This window comes from Sciurus vulgaris (genome assembly GCF_902686455.1).
Source record: "Sciurus vulgaris genome assembly, chromosome: 2".
Lineage (NCBI taxonomy): Eukaryota > Metazoa > Chordata > Mammalia > Rodentia > Sciuridae > Sciurus > Sciurus vulgaris.
Genome location: NC_136462.1, coordinates 182,052,753 through 182,070,630, shown reverse-complemented (window position 1 = coordinate 182,070,630; position 17,878 = coordinate 182,052,753). Strand labels below are relative to the sequence as shown.

Here is a 17,878-nt window from a genome sequence, read left to right as displayed (position 1 = left end):
CCGTGGCTTTGCTGTGTCTGTTTCGTTCGTCCTTTATTCGGTTTATTTTACTGAGTTTATTTTCTACCTCCTTTCTGGGTGATGGCGAAAGGAAGCTGGAAGCCCATGAGAATAAAGCCTTTGCTGTTCCCTGGGCTTTCGCTGCCTATTGTGAGATCCTTAAATGTTGGCTAGACCTGGGCCATTCCTCCACCTCATCTGTGAAGTTTTTCTTCTGGACTCCCAAGAACACTCTTGGGTTTCCTTTGTTTGGTGGAAGGCTGTCTGATGAAGATTTCAGCAGTTCCATTCCTCCTTTGCCTCTTACTGGCTAGAATCTGAGTTTTCTTTCCTACCTGAAAAGATAGATAGGGATACATCATGGTTGTGGGATTTTGCAGGCAAAATAGCTGACTCTTATTTACATGCGCACTTCACTGGCTACCTCTGTACCAAAACAACTTACCAACTTGCTCCACCTGCATTTTAGGCATAAGTTTCCCAAGTTTTAGGTTACTTTCATGTGAAGTGTTTTATTTATTGCTTTACCTTACAGAGAGAGACTAGGTCTGGTTTGTGAGCTAAGGTTTATGCCATTGGACTTGCTTATCTCCTTCCTTGTCAAAATTTAGGCCTCTGGTAGGAGTTAAGAACTGACCCACGTCATTCCCACAATTTAGGAGGTTGAGGCAAATTCAGGGCCAGGCTCGGCAGCTTAGACCCTCAGCAAGACTGGGGATGTAGCGCTCTTGGGTTCAATCCCTAGTACTGCAAAGAAAAAGTTATAAGAGATTAAATAATACATATTAAAAATAAGAAAAAGAACTTTGTAATTAATATGTGACTGAAACAGCAACAAGAACCTGTTTTATTTTTTCCAAATACAGATACAGAAGTTTGCATGTTTTGCAAATATTGCTTCAAAGCAACATTTCTATATACAGCGCCTTCTGTTCTACTAGCGCGTAAACATAGATATGTATCCACAGTGCAATGTTGGCTCATTGAGAATCCACCTTGTATACACTCATCAATTAAGCAAAATGATTAGTCAAACCAGAACTGTTTTTGTCAAGGCAGTTTTTTTATAGGTGGATAGTTTTTCTCAATAGACAAAACTTAGGTAGTGCACATATTTCTAAATGGTATCAGCAATGTTTGCAATTAACAGTTTCCAGTGCTCCAACTTGGGGTTAATTCACCTTGACCCAGGAATTGGGAATGGAGCCCCTCAACATGGCTTTAAATTAGGGAAGCACACTGAGGTTATCAGAACTTGAGGGAGTCTTCCCTGCTTCCCTAAGAACAAAAGTCACAATGAGCAAAACAGGATTATTTTACAAAACCTAAATGATAAATCCAGTAATGGCCACTTGACAAAATTAGGATAATTCAGGTTCAGCTTCCATCTTTGACCAAGACATTAAATTGACTACCTTTAAAAAGTACAGCTTCCCCAGATGTAATGAACTCAAATGTAGTTTCAGAAAAATCAGTAATAACACAACAATTGTCATGCCTCACAGTTGTGGCTATAGAAAATCATCCTGTTTCTTTCCTTTTCAGACAAGCATCACACAAATCTTAAAAGTGCAGCTGTCTGTTAAATTATCCAGAACACAAATGCCACACAAACCCTGAGCCATTTCTTCCCACACCAGAAACACTAATGCAGTGCGAAACAGCCTATTGTAGAGGAATTGTGTCAGCTTCATTACAGATGTTACAGCCACATGGATCAGCTATACAGGTCAATTTGTCCTATAATTCATTTTTTACCAAGTGATGGATAAATCACCTTATAGGGCATTCCCTGAAACATCTTAGTCCAGAGGCCTGAATTCATGACCACAATGACCTGTGTCTTAAAGCCCAACCATTCCAACGGTTGCTGGAGATACTGCCATTGCTATTGAGATATTGGCTTTCACGTTTACATAGTAAATAGTTGCAGCATATAACATTACAGATTTATAAACCCATAATTAACTTGTGAGTGTTAATGGACAGCTGTGCTTTGATTTCTGCCTTTAGTGATTAAAAAACTAGTGAAACAGGTCATTCCTCAAAGCATGGAACATTTTAACTTTGTCCAATAAAACAAAATACAGCAATTACATGTGGAACTGTAACCTGCAAAAGTAACAAATATTGTTTCAAAAGGTACAAATAAATTGTACCTGGACCTTAAGCAGCATAATCACTTGACCTCACAGAGTAATATAAACAGGAAATTTAAAGTGTTAAAGTATATTAACAATTCTGAAAATGCCAACTACTGAACATACCATTCAGGGAAGGAGAAAAGTGATACATATAGAATCTGAAGTTTGTTGACCAAGATATAAAATAAGGTAATTCCCCAAACCGCATTCTTTGTAACAAATCTTTACAGTGAAGAGTTCAAAATTTGGGGAAACTTTTTTTTTGGACTTTAAATAGAACTGGGAAGCTGTCAATATTAAGAAATGGATAGAAAATGCTGTCCTTTGGGTTCCAGACCCTGCCTACTTCAGTTTGGAATTCCTCCTAGATTCTTTTACAGCAAGATTCTAGTTCCTTCAGCTGTATGGCCTCTGTGAAAGCCAAAACCCAGCCAACTCAGGTGAAAAACATATAAAACTTGTCCCTGGTACCATGAAGTCATGCAAAAGATGTGGTGAGAAAAGTGAAGAGTCCTAAGGAGAAAGCAGGGCAGTTGAGGCCTCTGCTCCTTCCCAACCTCCACAGCACGGTCAAGTCCCAACATTCCCATGAAGCTGGAAAATGAAAATGATACCTGCTGCCTAAACATGCCAGGCAGAAATCAAAAGGTTTGGCATGTGCCCCAACCTGACAGAAAAGTCAATTAAATAAACTGTAAATTGAATTTACAACTGTTTCCAACAAACTTTTTTGGCTCTCATTCCATTTATCATCAGTGGCACGATTTCAAGTGAAGTTTGTGCAAAAAGACTCTCTTCATTCAATGATGTGCACAGAAGGGAATCCCGAGTCTATTTGCTACCTTCTTGGTAGGCTTCCAGATCAGAGTGCCCTGCCATCCAGCAGCCAAAATGGCCTCTTTGTCCAATGTCATCACACTCCTGGCCAGATCCCTGAAGTCAGTCCGTGTCACGTGCATTCGGCATGCTAGGTTTATTTATTTAAATATGTGAAGCTCCTCCTGCAGGTGCCCCGGGATTGTGTCCCTATTAGTCTTGGGTGCCCAGTTTCATGTTGAGCAGCAGAGGGCGATCTGCTGCACCTTGCCCAGGTCTGTCAGCAGCTGCTTGATGCAATGCTTGAGCTGTGGAAGCCTGGCCAATGGCTCTGGGGGCTCCAATTCCCCAGTGTAGTCCAGCCAGCTCTCCAGCACTGTTGGCAGAAGAGAGATAAAACCCAGTGAGGCCCCAACACTTGATTTTCAAGAACCTCAGCAAGAGTTTCAGCTCCTTATCCCATCTGACCACTCACAGGGACAGGGAAGAAGGCCATTTCAGCTAATGTTGCTTCAACACCTGCCCCACAAATCATTACTCTTGGGGCAGAGCTCAAGTGCTTTACAGCAGCATGGTCCAAAAGAACTCTGTGACAATGAAAGTGATCTATGTCTTTGCTATCCAAACCAGCAGCCACTATCATATGCAGCTACTGAGCACTTGGAATGAGGCTAGTACAACTGAAAAGTTCACTTTTAAATTTTAACTAAATGGCCACACACTGCTAGTGGCTATGATGTTAGTGCAGAGTCTAAAAGGCTTTAAAGGACCCACTTTCATAGTATCACTGCCCACTCTTTCTAATGTTTTCTCATGTTGTAAATAGCCTGGTTTTTAGCCTCCTGTCAAGAAAGGTGGCACTCTGCCAGGCTTGGTGGCACACACCTGTGATCCCAGCTACTCAGGAAGCTGAGGCGGGGAGGTCACAAGTTCAAAGTCAACCTGTGCAACTTAGCAAGACTCTGAACAATTTAACAAGATCCTGTCTCAAAAAATAAAAAGGGCTGTGGCTCAGTGCCCCAGTACCAAAAAATCTACAGGAATTGGAAAAGGTCTATTTTTATCACCATCAATTCTGATTTGCTTCTACTGCTTCTTGATTGATACCTAATTATTGGCTGCATAAAATACTCTAATATTCTGCCTTTAATTATTTAATGTATGTTATCTAGGTACTAATACACTTGATAATTGGTTCAACATCTAGAAAGCTATTTTTCTTGTGAGTGCAGGGATTTCTGTATGTTTGCCTTGTCCTTAACAAAGATCTGGCTTCGGTGGAGACACCATTGGGAATCCTACACCTTTGTCAAGAGCCACTTAGATCTTCCACTTAGACCCTGTGCTTACCCCAGCTTGCCTGTAGCCTTTCTAGTTCATGCACCAATCTGTACTGAGTACCTTCTGGATTCTGGAAGGCAGAAAGACCCTCCCAAGGCTTGTTCCTCAAGCAGCCTGTCACCTGCCACACAATCGCCACCCCTCCTCAGATGAGCCCTACCTTACTCTTTATCCTCCTAAATTCTCTGTTCCCACAAGGTTACCTTAGGGATGCCTTCCCCAACTCTCCTCCCTGAATCTGGTCCGTGTGTTACAGGTGCTATCATGCACTCTTCTTTGAGCACTTACCATGGTTTGTAATTACATGTAATGAGATGATGTCATTGATATGTGTTTCTTCTAACAGACTACAAATGTAAAATGAACTGAGGATCTGACTCCCTGAAAAAGGATTCTGATGAATCTTAAATACAATGCAAGTGTTAACTAAATAAAAAGTCTGTTTACCTAGATAAAATTGATTTTCATGGATACCTGGTACCTCTCAGGGCCTGGAATAATGGAACACATAAGAACATGTGAGCTCCAATCAGCAGGACACAGGAGAGGTCTGCTGGGAGGCCAGAGGCAGCCCAGGCTTATCATCTTTCCATAATGCCCACTTGGCGAGCCCAGGGCTCAAGGAAGACAAGATCTGCACAGGTTCTGACTTCTCCCCGAGGACTATTCCTTTGGCAACAATAGGACATTCATCCTGTCTCCATGGTGCTAAGCCTCCTCTCAGAACCCAGAGATAGTTCTGCCAACCTCTCAAAATCTATAATTTCCAGTCTGGCATTCAGTCTTAGCATGTTTTTCACAGTGGCATCAATTACAATTTTAAGGAACCTAAGAAACCTCTTAGAAGTAAAAGATATACAGAAATGCCCCTCCAGATGTGCCCTGGGGCTTGCCTCAGAGACAGGATGTGAGGTTGAGGATATGGAGGCCGGTCAGTGGGTCTGTCTCCCTACCCGCTCTCCCTTCCTTTCTGTTCTCCAACAGGTCAGCCCTTTTCACATTGACTTCGTGCTCTCATCAACCACCAAATTGCCCCCTTTCCAGCAGAAAACATCTCCACTCCCTCCAAGGTTTGGCACCAGTTCCAGGAGTTCCAGGAAAGCTTCCTGTCAATATTTTCCTGCCCTGATGTGGCCTCAGCCACATGGGAGTCCTGGTCATTCCTCACCTAACTTATGTAACATAGCATTCTTCTCTGAGTTATTTCGTATATGTTTTATATCCCCAATAAAGACATCCTAGCCTGACTGTAACCAGAATCCTCAAACGGAACATTTATTTCTTAATTGGGCAAAATTTTTAAGAAAACAAATCATCAGGAAATAAACAAACAATAAAGAATTTTATCTTCAAAACCAAAACTGGCTATTTCCAGTATAGGGTCAAGAGAGACTGAACTTGATCATGTACATAATTACAAGTTCAGTCCTTCCGGCCTGCCTATCACCAACATCAGAGAGAAATAGCCTGAGCTACAAAAATGACTCAGTTAAGTTCTTAAATCTTACTAGCTAGAGAGAAGAAGCCTTCATTTTGGAGTTTATCAAAAGTTAAAATAAAAGATGTTTCAGATTATATCTTTAAACATCCTAAAAACTCAAGTCAAAATTGTAATTTCCCACAGACCTGTGTGAGTAAAGATGTGCTTAGATTACACAATTCCCACAAGCAGGGTCCAGTTGCTCTTCTTCTGTATATGTGCCTTTTATTTGCTGAGTTTTGTTTTCGTGGTAATGGGGGTAGAACTCAGGCCTCCTGCATGTTAAATACATGCTCTACCACTAACTTACACCCCCAGCCCTGCACCCTAGCCTTTACAAAAGGAATTGGATACAAGAGGCAGGACCTCTGATATTACTGGACTTTACAAGTATCCAATACTACTAAAAAGTAAGGTTTGTCCATCTTGAGGTGCGGTGAGGCTGAAAAGAAGAGGCAAGAATATAGATGTCTCTGGATAGTCAGATCTTGTGTGTGTATTTGAGGGTGCCTGTGTGCACCCAGAGAAAGGGTTTGTGTGTGTGGTACAGTAGTGGTGGTGTCAAAAAAGCAACTCAAGCTGGTGTGGTGGCATGTGCCTGTAGTCCCAGCTACTCTATAGAGGCTGAGGCAGGAGGATCACTTAAGTCCATGAGTTCAAGACCAGCCTAGGCACTATAGTGAGACCCCAATTCAAAAAGAAAATAAAACAAACAAAAACCCAAGAAAGCAGCTCAAGGAAGGGAGAGTTCATGCCAATGGACAGGTAGCCAAGGGAGGAACCCTACCGTCCAACTCCTTCTCAATGGAATCCATTCTATGAGTGACTTCATCCTGAAGAGACTCCACGTGTGTCAGTAGGTTAAACTGCCACTGGTGCTGGGAGCTCAATAGCCCCTCTCCACCTCTGTCCAACAGCTTCCGAGCAGGGGCTTCCTCTGGTAGGACCTTTTTGGTGACATATTCCCTCACCTGAGGATGTGATGACATTTAAGTTACTAAGTAGAGAAAGCCCAAGTGCTTGCAACCCTCTGAAAAACCAGCTGCCATCTGAATATTCCAAACCCTCTTCTCCCTTCCCTCCTTCTCACGTGGGTATTGAGCAGAAGCCTTCCCAATGCACCAATGCCACTTCCTTGAGCAGTACAGACCTCTAGCTCAGGTGGCCCTGAAGATGCTTCCCCTGGCTAGCCCAATGCCCCAGCCTAAAGTGGGCCACCCTGGGCTCAGAGAGCTTTCTAGAGAAGGGTAAATGTGGATGAGAGTTAGCACATGGCTCAATACAAGTTTGGAGAGTCCTGGCTCTGACTCTTGCTGAATGTGTGGCCTGGTGAGTTACTTCCCCTCTGAGCCTCCAGTCCCTCACTAGGAAGACAGACGTAGTAAAACCTACTTTGAAGGCTCATGAGGATCAAACAGGATAAGATACGTAAACAGTGACGGTCTTAGTCAGCTCACCATCACTTGAAGAAACCCTCGGTTGCCTTGCCAGGTATTTTTCTGATTTTGTATTAGAAAACATGCCTACTCCACAAACTGCAAACCTCTTCTGGAGTTTGGAATCTCAAACTTTCATTCATTCAACATTAAACAAATTCCTGGGCTGGGGTTGTGGCTCAGTGGTAGAGTACTTGCCTAGCATGAGTGTGAGGCACTGGGTTCAATTCTCAGCACCGCATATACATCAATCAATAAATCAAATAAAGGTCTATCAACAACTAAAAAAATTTTTTTTAAATTAAACACATTCCAGTTAATATTGATTTAGTGTTTACTATGTGTAAAGCAATGTTCTGAGAGCTTTTCACAAACAAATTCCACAATAACCAAGAGGCCCCATTCTAAAAATGAGTAAATAGAATCTAATGAGGGAAGGGAAATAATTACCATCACAAAAGTGGCTGATACCAAACTTGGAACCAGGTCTCAAAAGACTGTCCTTCCCACCCTGGCCCCACACTATTAAGACACAGGAAAGGACAAAGGATGAATGAGGTGTAATCCACACCCTAGAAGGCACAATCTAGGATGTTCCCTCTTAGCAGAATGCAGCAATGTGTTTAATGCTGATGATGCCAACTGGCCAGACAGCATCTGTGAAAGTTAAGGAGGAACAGAACAGAGAAGATCTAAAACATCACACAAAGTCTCACTGACAACCTAAGGACAGGCACAATGAACAGTTAAAGATGAAAACACTGGCAACTACAAGATGACACAAGAGGGTTCCAGAAGAGAATAACAAGACAGAAGATTCTTTGGAAAACTATTGAAGGCAGTAAATATTCTGATGAAAGGGGTCCTCTTTATGATACAATGGCAAAGTTAAAAGTCAAAATGAGGATATCACAATTTTATCAAAAACATTATACCTTATAACAATGAGCTATTATTATTGCTAAGTACAATTACAATACGTTTTAAAAAAAGATAAATTTTTCTTAGTTTCACATTTTCAAGTTCCAATCAACCCTACTCTCCTGCTACTTCCCACCTCTCCACCCCTCATTTCCACTCACTAATGCCATTCTGTAGGGTTTCCTGGAATCTATGACCTTTGGCTTAAATGGACTCTCCTGACTTTGCAGCCATTTTAGCAGATCAAATCACAATCTATGATAAGCAAATTTAAAGTTCTATAAAAACTTATGAGCACTCAAATATGGAATGAAGAACAAATACAAGCAAAGCACATACCTTTGGGGAGCTGGGTTTGGGGTCACTGTCCCCTCTGGTCCTGTCTTGGTCTAGAGGCCAGCCCAGGCGAGGGGAGAGGGAATCGTCACCATTCTCACAGAGGGGGTTAACTGTGTCATCGAGGGCAGAGCCCCGTGTCTCTACCACCAGCTTCTGCTCCACAGCAGGGTAATAGGCGCGGGGCTTCTGGTAGCAGTGCTCACTGGTAATATAGGACTCTTCCACCGATCGGGGCAGAGGCAGAGGTTTCTCTACCATCCCGTTCAAAGTTCTATAACTTGGGGCTTCCTCCTTGCTCCTGGCATCCATACCGTGGATATGTCTGGACTGGGCTCTTCCCTCCCCTGAGTGCTGTTTCCAAGGCTGGCACCACAGCTGCAGATCGGGATGCTCCCTGCTTCTGTTGGGAGGGTGAACATGGAAAGGGTCTGAAGGTAAATGACACCACCGCAGGACTTCTCAGTTCCCAAACACTCTCCCAAGAAGAACAGCTCCCACCTGAGCCATCTGGCCACACACCACCATTTTTCAAGCAAGAAGAAGCATAAATCCTTGGTCCTTTAGGTGACCACTTCCTGAGAACTCCCACTGTGGACACATGCCACCAGTGAGTGGGGCCTGGACCTAGCCCCTGATCAGCAGTGCAGCTGGGACAGCTCCCTCAACCAGTCTCATTCCTGCTTCCCCCTTCATTCATTTTTTGCACTAGGAATTGAATCCAGGATTGCTTTACCACTGAGTCACATCCCCGGTCCTTTTTATTTTTTGAGACAAGTTCTTGCTAAGCTGCTGAAGCTGATCTCAAACTTGCAATCCTCCTAACCTCAGTTTTCCCGACTACTAGGATTACAGGTATGTGCCCTGCTTCTTGGTCCTCGCTCCTGCTTCCTCCTTCAGAAACTGGGCTAGTCATCTGTCTGCCAGCAACACTGAGTTTTATAAAAATTAAGTGAATTGGATGAGTGCAGTGGCACATATCTATAATCCCAGCTACTTTACCAAGACTGTGTCTCAAAATAAAAAATAAAAAGGGCAGGGTATGTGGCTCCAGTACAAAAAAACAAAACACAAAATAATTCAAAGCAGAAGACCAATGTCTCAGCTCAAAGAAGGTCAGAAGAGCTGGGCATGATGGTACATGCCGGTAATCTCAGCTACTCAGGAGGCTAAGGCAGGAGGATCACAAATCCAAGGCCAGCCTCAGCAATTTAAAGAGACCTTGTCTCAAAAGAAAAATTTTAAAAAGGACTGGAAATGTAGTTTTGTGGTAGAGTGTACCTGGATTCAATTTTACTACCACAAAAACAAAAAATTAAGTGAATGATTTAAGGACTCTGTTGGTAGTCAAGTGCTCTTAAAAAACACAGCAATCCTGGCATGAAATAGCACCTGATTAACAAAATTCTGTCAGGACTGGCAAAAGGGTATACAACTATCATGCATATATGGCCATTAATAATTTAGTTTCTTTTTGTTTTCTGGTACTAGGGATTGAACTCAGGGGTCCTCTACCAATGGGCTATACTCCTAATTCTTCATTTAAAGATAGACAGAGTTACCCAGGCTTGCCTTGAACTTGCAATCCTCCTGCCTAAACCTCCCAAATGGCTGATATTACAAGTATGCATGACCACACCCAGCTAATAATGAAGTTTCTAAAATTTTTTTAAAAATTTTCTATTCTCACCATTCTGAAGAGAAAAGTTTGTTATTATTAAAGAGAAAAATCCCTTAAAGATTTTCTTTGTAGGGTCACAGACTACTGAAAATCTGCTCAAACAAAACTGCGCCCACATGAATGTGTACACAAAATTGTTTGACTTTAAAGTCTCCCAGGATCATTCCCTCTTGAGCTTCAACCCAACTGAGGGTCATTAAATTAATTTATTGGATTGTAATCAATTTTTTAAAAAGAAAAAAAAAATAGAAAATAATACAGTGTACTAAGCAACGGTAGGTATTTTGTGAAATTTTAGCTTTGGTTTTATATATGTAATAAAAGTTTATTTTTTTACTGTGGAATATACATTTTCAAAAAGTTTAAAAATCATTACATAAAATTTACCTTTCAATTCTTCTGTACCACCCAAAACCTCCATTACAACTTGTGATCATCAAACAAAAGAAAGGAAGGAAGGACAGAAGGGAGGAGGGAGGATGAAGCTGCAGGAAACAAGGGGCTTCTCCATTTAGTACCGGTTAGGATGACAGTACCCTCCAGGGCATGTTTGGGAACAAGTGGGAGGACAGAAAGGTGCTACTCACATTTAGTTCATTTAGAAATGTATTTATAAACATGCGGGGCCTTTCAGGTTACCACAATCCTAAAAGGTATACTAGTCTTTAGTTCACAGAATCCAGGGACATAACATCCTAATATGCACATACAATCCCACACAAAGAATTGTTGCTCCACAGTACTGTCAACAGAGCCTTCCCAGCTCTCAGTGAGAAACACTGAAAGTAGATTGCAACTTAATTCACATATATGGAGACACCCTGGCTCTTACCTGAAGTCTTCCTGCAGAAGTGGTATTGGACATGAACAGGGAGATACTGAGTCATGTTGCCGAACCTAAAAATCTAGGGCCTGCTAGATTTTCTCAGCTTCCCCACTCCAGCAATCCCATGACACTCCCATCCACTGGGGAAGGAGAGGAAACAACGAGTATCAAGGCAGCCTGGGTCACTAGGTCACCTCAAGGTAGGGTATCAGAGCCTGTACCAGAAACCCACCCAAGATCACAGCACACCTCTGAAATCATAACTGTACAGGGAAGATGGAAATCATTGATAACTTCCAGGTCCACTGTCATCTGAAATTCATAACCATGGAGCACATGAGCCATAGTACAGACCTGCCCTTTATAAAACCACAGAAATCTTTTGCTACCTCCCTCCAATAATTTTTACCCTCCCAGTTAAGATCACAGCCCATTATTCCTCCTTCCAAGGATGAATGACCCTTACACCAATGAAGAAGGTATGTACAGCCACCCATGCCACATTTTTTTTTTCTTTTTTAGGATGACAGATGGTCTGAAATTATTCTCAGTTTTAGTTTTTGCCTTTTTTACCAGGTCACTTGGAAACATTATTTCCAAGAATGAAGACCTAGAGCCCCTGACAGCAGAGACTATCCATGTGCACACAGACATAACTGGAGCCATCTCTACCTTTCCCAGGATCTACTCTTCAATCAAGACCAAAAAAATCTCCCCATATCCTCTTCTGTGTGTAGAAGTTAGATATCTTTCTTGTACAAAGTCATTTCTATAAAAGTAAAGGCTCAAAACCAGGGTTCAGAAGGGACAAACCTCCAGACTATGGAACAGGAACAGAGCACTGGCATTTTGATAAGAAGAACAATTCCATCTGGTGCAATCAACCAAGAGCATCACCTGAGGTTTCCCAGGCCCTCACACAGACCACCTTCCACCTACTTCAATTTCTGGCATCCCATTAAAAATACACTCGTGTGGTTTATGTGGAGTAATATTTTTCTATTTTATATAAAGTGAGGGCATAGTTAGTCTCTGACATCCTATCCAGAGCAGTCATTTGATTCAGTTCACCTCAACAGATACGGTCACAGTAACTTCTAACTGCCCCCAGCATCCATCCTCCCACACTCCTCTCGTAGCACATCCAACCCTATTCCTGAACTTGAGCAGGGCCCATGGCCATCTGGCTAGCCTCTCCTGAAGTTGGATATCCACAAAACTGCTTGCCCTCCTCTTTTTCTCTGTTTCTCTCCTGGGGATAGGGACAGAGTCAGAGTATTTGAAACTGCCTCAACCAGGCAGATGAGGAAAATTCCAAGCAATCTGATGGAAGGGAACTCAGACCATGCAGATGAGGGTAACCCCAAGAGAATGCCAAGGTAACAGAATGATGGAAATCAAATCCCAAGTCCATGGACAGAATTCTGCCCTCCCTTAACCACTCACTATGTGAGAAAGTCTCTACTGTGGGCTCTTTGTTATAACAGCTTAGTTTTTACCCAAACCACTTTAGATTCTTGCTGAATGTTCCCTGCTTAACCAGGCCTCTGAGTGCCAGAGCCCACAAGAGGAAGCAGACTTCCATCTTGCCCTCCCAGAGCTCTGACACTACACGTGCCTGGCACCAGGAGTCCACCAGGTGACAAGAAGGAGATCTTGTCAAGGAGTGGTCTACCACATCTTAACTCACAGGGCACTAGTTTGTCATTGTTTATGAATTCACTATAAGAAGTCCTATAGGACTAACTTCCTATAGGAAGACTCATGGGAGGACTTAAGGAGCAATCTTTATAGAAGAGAAGCAGTTCCTGCCAGACTATAGCAAGACCAAAAAGAAATCCACACAGCTATGCTGCAACATTGAGCAGAAGCAGTTAGTAAGGTGGAGGACAAGTATTTGACAGGAGCTAGGACTTGGTTATAGTTTTGGCTCCACCCCTGGGAAGCATGCCTACTCAAGGGCCTAGCTGCTATATTTGGTAAAGAAGGGTGGGTTATAAAAGCCAACACACTCCAATAACAGTTATGCATCTTTACCAGAGCTTACATAAACTTGGGTCATCTGACATGTAGAATGTAACCACAGAAAGAAATTTGCATTCAGTTTCACTCCTCAAACTTCTGGTCATTAAAAGTCTAGATCCAAAAGGCCAAAAGTTTCCATATGAGTAAATCACCAAGAAACAGATATATTAAGCAACTAACCATGCTGGAGAGCAGGCCTGCCAATAGTTAGTTGCTCTTCTGGCAGCTTTCAACTTTACTTTGTTTATTGATCAAAAATGTTTAGGACAGTCAAATATGGTGGTGTGCACCTATAGTACCTGGGAGGCTGAGGCAGGAGGATTGCTTAAGCCTGGGAGTTCAAAACCAGTCTGGGCAATACAGCAAGACCCCATATCAAATTTTTTTTTCTTAAATAAAAAGGTAATGTGGTAGACTTTATATTACATATACATTACCACATTTAAAAACAAAAAACTCAGAATGCACAGCAAAACAAAACACACACACAATATCTATTTATTTATTTATTTATTTATTTATTTTTGGGCTGGGTATTGAACCCTGGGGAACTTTACCACTGAGCTACATCTGCCCCCTTTCTCCCCTACACCAGGGGTGGGGGTGTACCGGAGACTGAACTCAGAGGCACTCAACCACTGAGCTACATCCTCAGCCCTTTTTTGTATCATATTTAGAGGCAGGGTCTCACTGAGTTGCTCAGCAGCTTGCTTTTGCTGAGGTTGGCTTTGAATTTGTGATCTCCCTGCCTCCTGACCTGCCGGGATTACACAAGTGCATCACCACACTGGGCATATCCCCAACCCTTTCTGTTTATTTTGAGACAGGGTCTCACTAACATGCTAAGGACCTTGCTAAGTTGCTGTGGCTGGCCACAAACTTGTTATCCTTCTGTCTCACTCTCCCAAGTCACTGGGATTACAGGTGTGCACCATCATACCTGGCAATACATAGGATATCTGGATAGTGGTGTCAGCTACATGGGTGCCTGTATTTTCGAAATTCAATAAATTATTAAAATAGGTGAACATAATTGTAAGTAAAATATTCCTTAAGATGTTTGATCCCTTTAAAAAGGAATGTTGATCATATGACAGAATGTTTACTGAAGGGCTCGAACTTACCGCTCTTATGCCTGATTTTGTGAATATTCTACTTCTCAAATTTATCCCATCCCCATCCAGTACCAACCCAGACTCCTCTTGAAAGTTTGAGGTACAACACTTACTGCAAAATGCTCATTTTGAGCTGCAGGCCATGTAGAACCTCGATCACTCTCTGCACATCACCAAGAAGCTGGTGGGTGGCCACAATCTTCTTGGCATTCTGATGGGAGTAGTTCTCTTCTAGAAATGCCAGGCCGTGCATATGTCCTCTGCTCAACCACTCCTTGTCATACCAGTACTTGAAGCCAGGCCTCTGACCTAAAGCAGTGACGATGAGAGGGTTAGACATGGCCTGGAGGAAATCCAGGTCACTTCATTATTACAGGAACTACTGAAAGGATTGGCTGCTATGTTCATTCTGTCCACTTATTCATCCCAGGTACGTTAACTTTACATGTTTACTTTATACTGACTCCATAGTGGGCTCTCCTCTAGGTTTTGTTCCTGATCTCGTGGAACTGGCCAGAGGTGGAACATGAACCTGAGTTGCCTCTTTAAATTTAAATCATGTCATTCCCTTCCCTACTTAAAACCTTCCACAGCTTTCTACTGCTCACTGAAGTAAACCCAAGGTCCTAATTCTGGCTTACTGAGGCCCTCAGTATCCAACGCCTTCCTTCCCTCTTCTCCCAATCCTTACAGTGACCTCCTCTCAGTTTCTAGAACATAAAAAAAAAAAAAAAAAAAACTCTTCCCAGGCTTGGCCTCTTTGTTCAAGCACCCCTCTGTCTGGAGCACTGTTCCCTCAGGGGGTTGCAAGGCTGGTCCCTCCCCACCTCCTTAGAGAGGTTACCTCCCAAAGTTAAGAGAACTTTTCAGGGCCCCTAGTCACTCCCTCTCTTATTGTGCCGTACCGCCCCCCCCTCCCAGTTTCATCTCTACCTAACACAGTTTTGTTTATTTAATTCTTTTTAACATCTGTTTTTCTTCTCAACCCCCTTAAGAATCAAAACAGTGGGAACCGTCAAGTTCATGGTTGTAGCTCTAGTTCTTAGCAAAAATTGCCTTGAATGAATTTTTCAAAAGAATGGAAAGAAGCTCCAAGTCCCATTCCAACTGTACCACCTATTGCCTAACAAACAGAGATCAGGCCCCCTTCCCCTCTCTGGACCTCTGTGTCCCAACTGTTATGTAACAGATGGGATGGCTTCAGTAGTCCTATTCAGTCTTACAGGGCTCCTTAGGAAGGACTAAAAACATAAGCACAGGTGACTCAGCAACATTTTCTACTCCAAAAGCCCAGGGAATAGCTTCTAACCAGACTGTGGGTTGTTCACTTGTCAGTAACTACAAAAACCTGAAATAACCCAAGTACTCCCTTAACAAGGTCCTTGGGCTCCTTCTGGCCTTAACTAACACATATAGTAGAGAGACAACTTGATTCTGTTAGAAACATTTTAAGAAATGAATCTGTTAGGTTAAACTTTTGATCCAACCCACTTCAGAGTCAAATAGTCTAAAAAAGCAGAACATGTGACAGACATTCAGGGCTCAGTTCAAGGAAGAGTCTATCCACAGCCTTGCCAATTAAAAACTTACACAAGAAGTTCAGAAAGTTCACAGGACTTGATGAAAACAGTGTGTGCAATTTCTAAAGAGGGAAAAGTGGAGAGAAAGACAAGGTAAAAAGATGTTTAAAGGGTATCCTAGGGTGCCTTTGAGATTAAGGGGAGAACCTCATAGGCAGATGTTGTAGCAGGGCCCTAGGAGCAGGATTCAGAACAGCACTACCCGTTTTACAAGACAAGGGTCTCTGACCTTTGTCTCTGGTCCTCATCACCTGTCTGGCACTAATTGGTAGAGTGCTCTTGGGCTAGTCATGTCCTTTTTGAACTGTTTGCTAACCATCTATCTAACCATCGAACCATATTCTTTGGTTGGGATATAAAGAGAATCAGAGGCAGATTCTTCTCCATCTATGAACTTATTTGGTACAAATAAAGACAGTGTCACAACAGAGGTCTTCAGGATCTGATTGTTGGAAAATGAACCATGGTGGTCGATTCCTCCCTATATAGTCAGAAAAATCAAGAGACTTGGCATTGCGAACAGTTCTAATTCCAATTATTTTATGAGGTTAGGAAAGTCATTTGTATCCTCTGGGCATCAATTTTTTCCTCATAAGCAAATGGAAGTAGAGACCCACCTAGCCATCTCAATAAACCAAGCAGAATAAGAGAAACAGAGGTTCCCACGCATTGTCTAGCTGCAAGGGAACAGGGGGACAGATAGTGAAGGAGAGACCACATAGGTGGTAAAGGGAGATTGTGTCACCATCCCACTGACAGCAGGATGGGAGAGGTTTATAATCCTCTCTTCTGGGAAGGGGCACAGAAGCCACAGATGACCCCTGTAACCACCAAACTAACTGATCCTGCTAAGCAATCAAGATACTGCTCTGGGTGTTGATAAGTCCTAAGCAACCATGCCTTTGCCCTTACCCTCCAGGTCACCTCTCCCTTCCATGTGGCAATGATGCAAGAGGAGGCGGATGCCACCACGGGGCAGAGGCAGGTTTCTAATCCTTCAGCAGCCCTAAAACACATGTCCCTCCTCACTAGCCCTCAAGAAAAGAAAAAGGTACCCATGCAGAAGCACATATGCAAAACTGGATCACTACAGAGAAGATTAGCAGGGCCCTGAGCACGGATGACATGCTAATTCGTGGGGCATTCAGTATTCTTTATAGAGTTTCAATCAAGCCAGATGACAGTTCTAGACAACATTGTGCTTATCATTAACAATATTGTACTAAATAGGTAGATGTTTTTTGTTTTGTTTTTGTTTCTAACCACAACTTTAAAAAGGAAAAAATTCTAACTCAAGGCCAGTTCTTCTACACATACTCTCTCTTCACACATACTCTCTCACAGTTAAGCTCAGGAGAGCTGGCCACCAGGTGTGCTAAAAACAAAGGTGAGGAGAGGTCAGAGTCTATCTGATGCTGAAGAAATGAGTCTTAAGAGCACATACACTTAGGATGCTTCATGATCAGCTGTGCTAAGGTAAAGGCTATATATTTTTAATACCCCTGACTTTAGAAATCTCTACCTGGAGGGTCTTGGCAAACATAGCAGGTGTATTTCTCCGGCACATTTTCTTCCAGCAATCCCATGCAGACCCCATGCTGCCAGCACTGGCACTCTTCACACTGTTAGAATTAAAAGAAGCAACAAAAGTTAAACTCAGAAGATATCCTCTAACCAAAAGTAAGACCCACTTGCTGGGGGAACAGGGAAAAAGAGAGGGGAGGGAGCACTCCCTTACTGACTTCTAAACCACTATCCAATATGGTAGCCACTGGCCACATGGGCCAGTATATTTAAATGAACAAGTTAAAAAGTCAGTTCTCAGTCCCATGAGTTACCTCTTTAATGCCCAGCAGATACATGAGGCTAGCAGCTACTGTACTGCACAGTATAGATAAAGAACATTTAGCTCTATTAAACAGTGCTGATCTCAAAATAATGACAGTTTCACTTCCATTTCTAGAGGCTTTTACTTTCCTGATCACTTTATGCAAATTGAATGAAAAATCATTCAGATCTTTAGAAAAAGGCTAACTTGAAGTGACAAAAAGCTGAGTTTGCATTATGGCTCATTCATCAGCTGTGTGACTCGGCACATGTCACTTCTCCCTGGGCTTCAGTTTTTCCATCTGCAGAATGGGATACTATGTATATACATCCCATGGCTGTCTGTGAGG

The 17,878-nt window shown here is 42.5% G+C and overlaps 1 protein-coding gene across 7 annotated transcripts in view; it reads right to left on the bottom strand.

Annotated features, from left to right (window-relative positions):
- Positions 1 to 820: 820 nt before the first annotated feature.
- PHF20 (PHD finger protein 20) overlaps positions 821 to 17,878 on the bottom strand; it is a 125,172-nt gene continuing 108,114 nt past the window's right edge. For 6 of the 7 annotated variants that reach the window (XM_079128138.1, XM_079128140.1, XM_079128141.1 and 3 more), the window contains 5 exons: positions 17,224 to 17,323; positions 14,235 to 14,430; positions 8,478 to 8,877; positions 6,569 to 6,752; positions 821 to 3,336 (listed from right to left, as the gene is read on the bottom strand). In XM_079128138.1, the coding sequence (XP_078984264.1) occupies positions 3,194 to 3,336; positions 6,569 to 6,752; positions 8,478 to 8,877; positions 14,235 to 14,430; positions 17,224 to 17,323 (1,023 nt within the window). In that variant the 3' untranslated portion in view covers positions 821 to 3,193. The remainder of the gene's footprint in view (positions 3,337 to 6,568; positions 6,753 to 8,477; positions 8,878 to 14,234; positions 14,431 to 17,223; positions 17,324 to 17,878) is intronic. The other variant, XM_079128142.1, reaches the window with a different exon arrangement.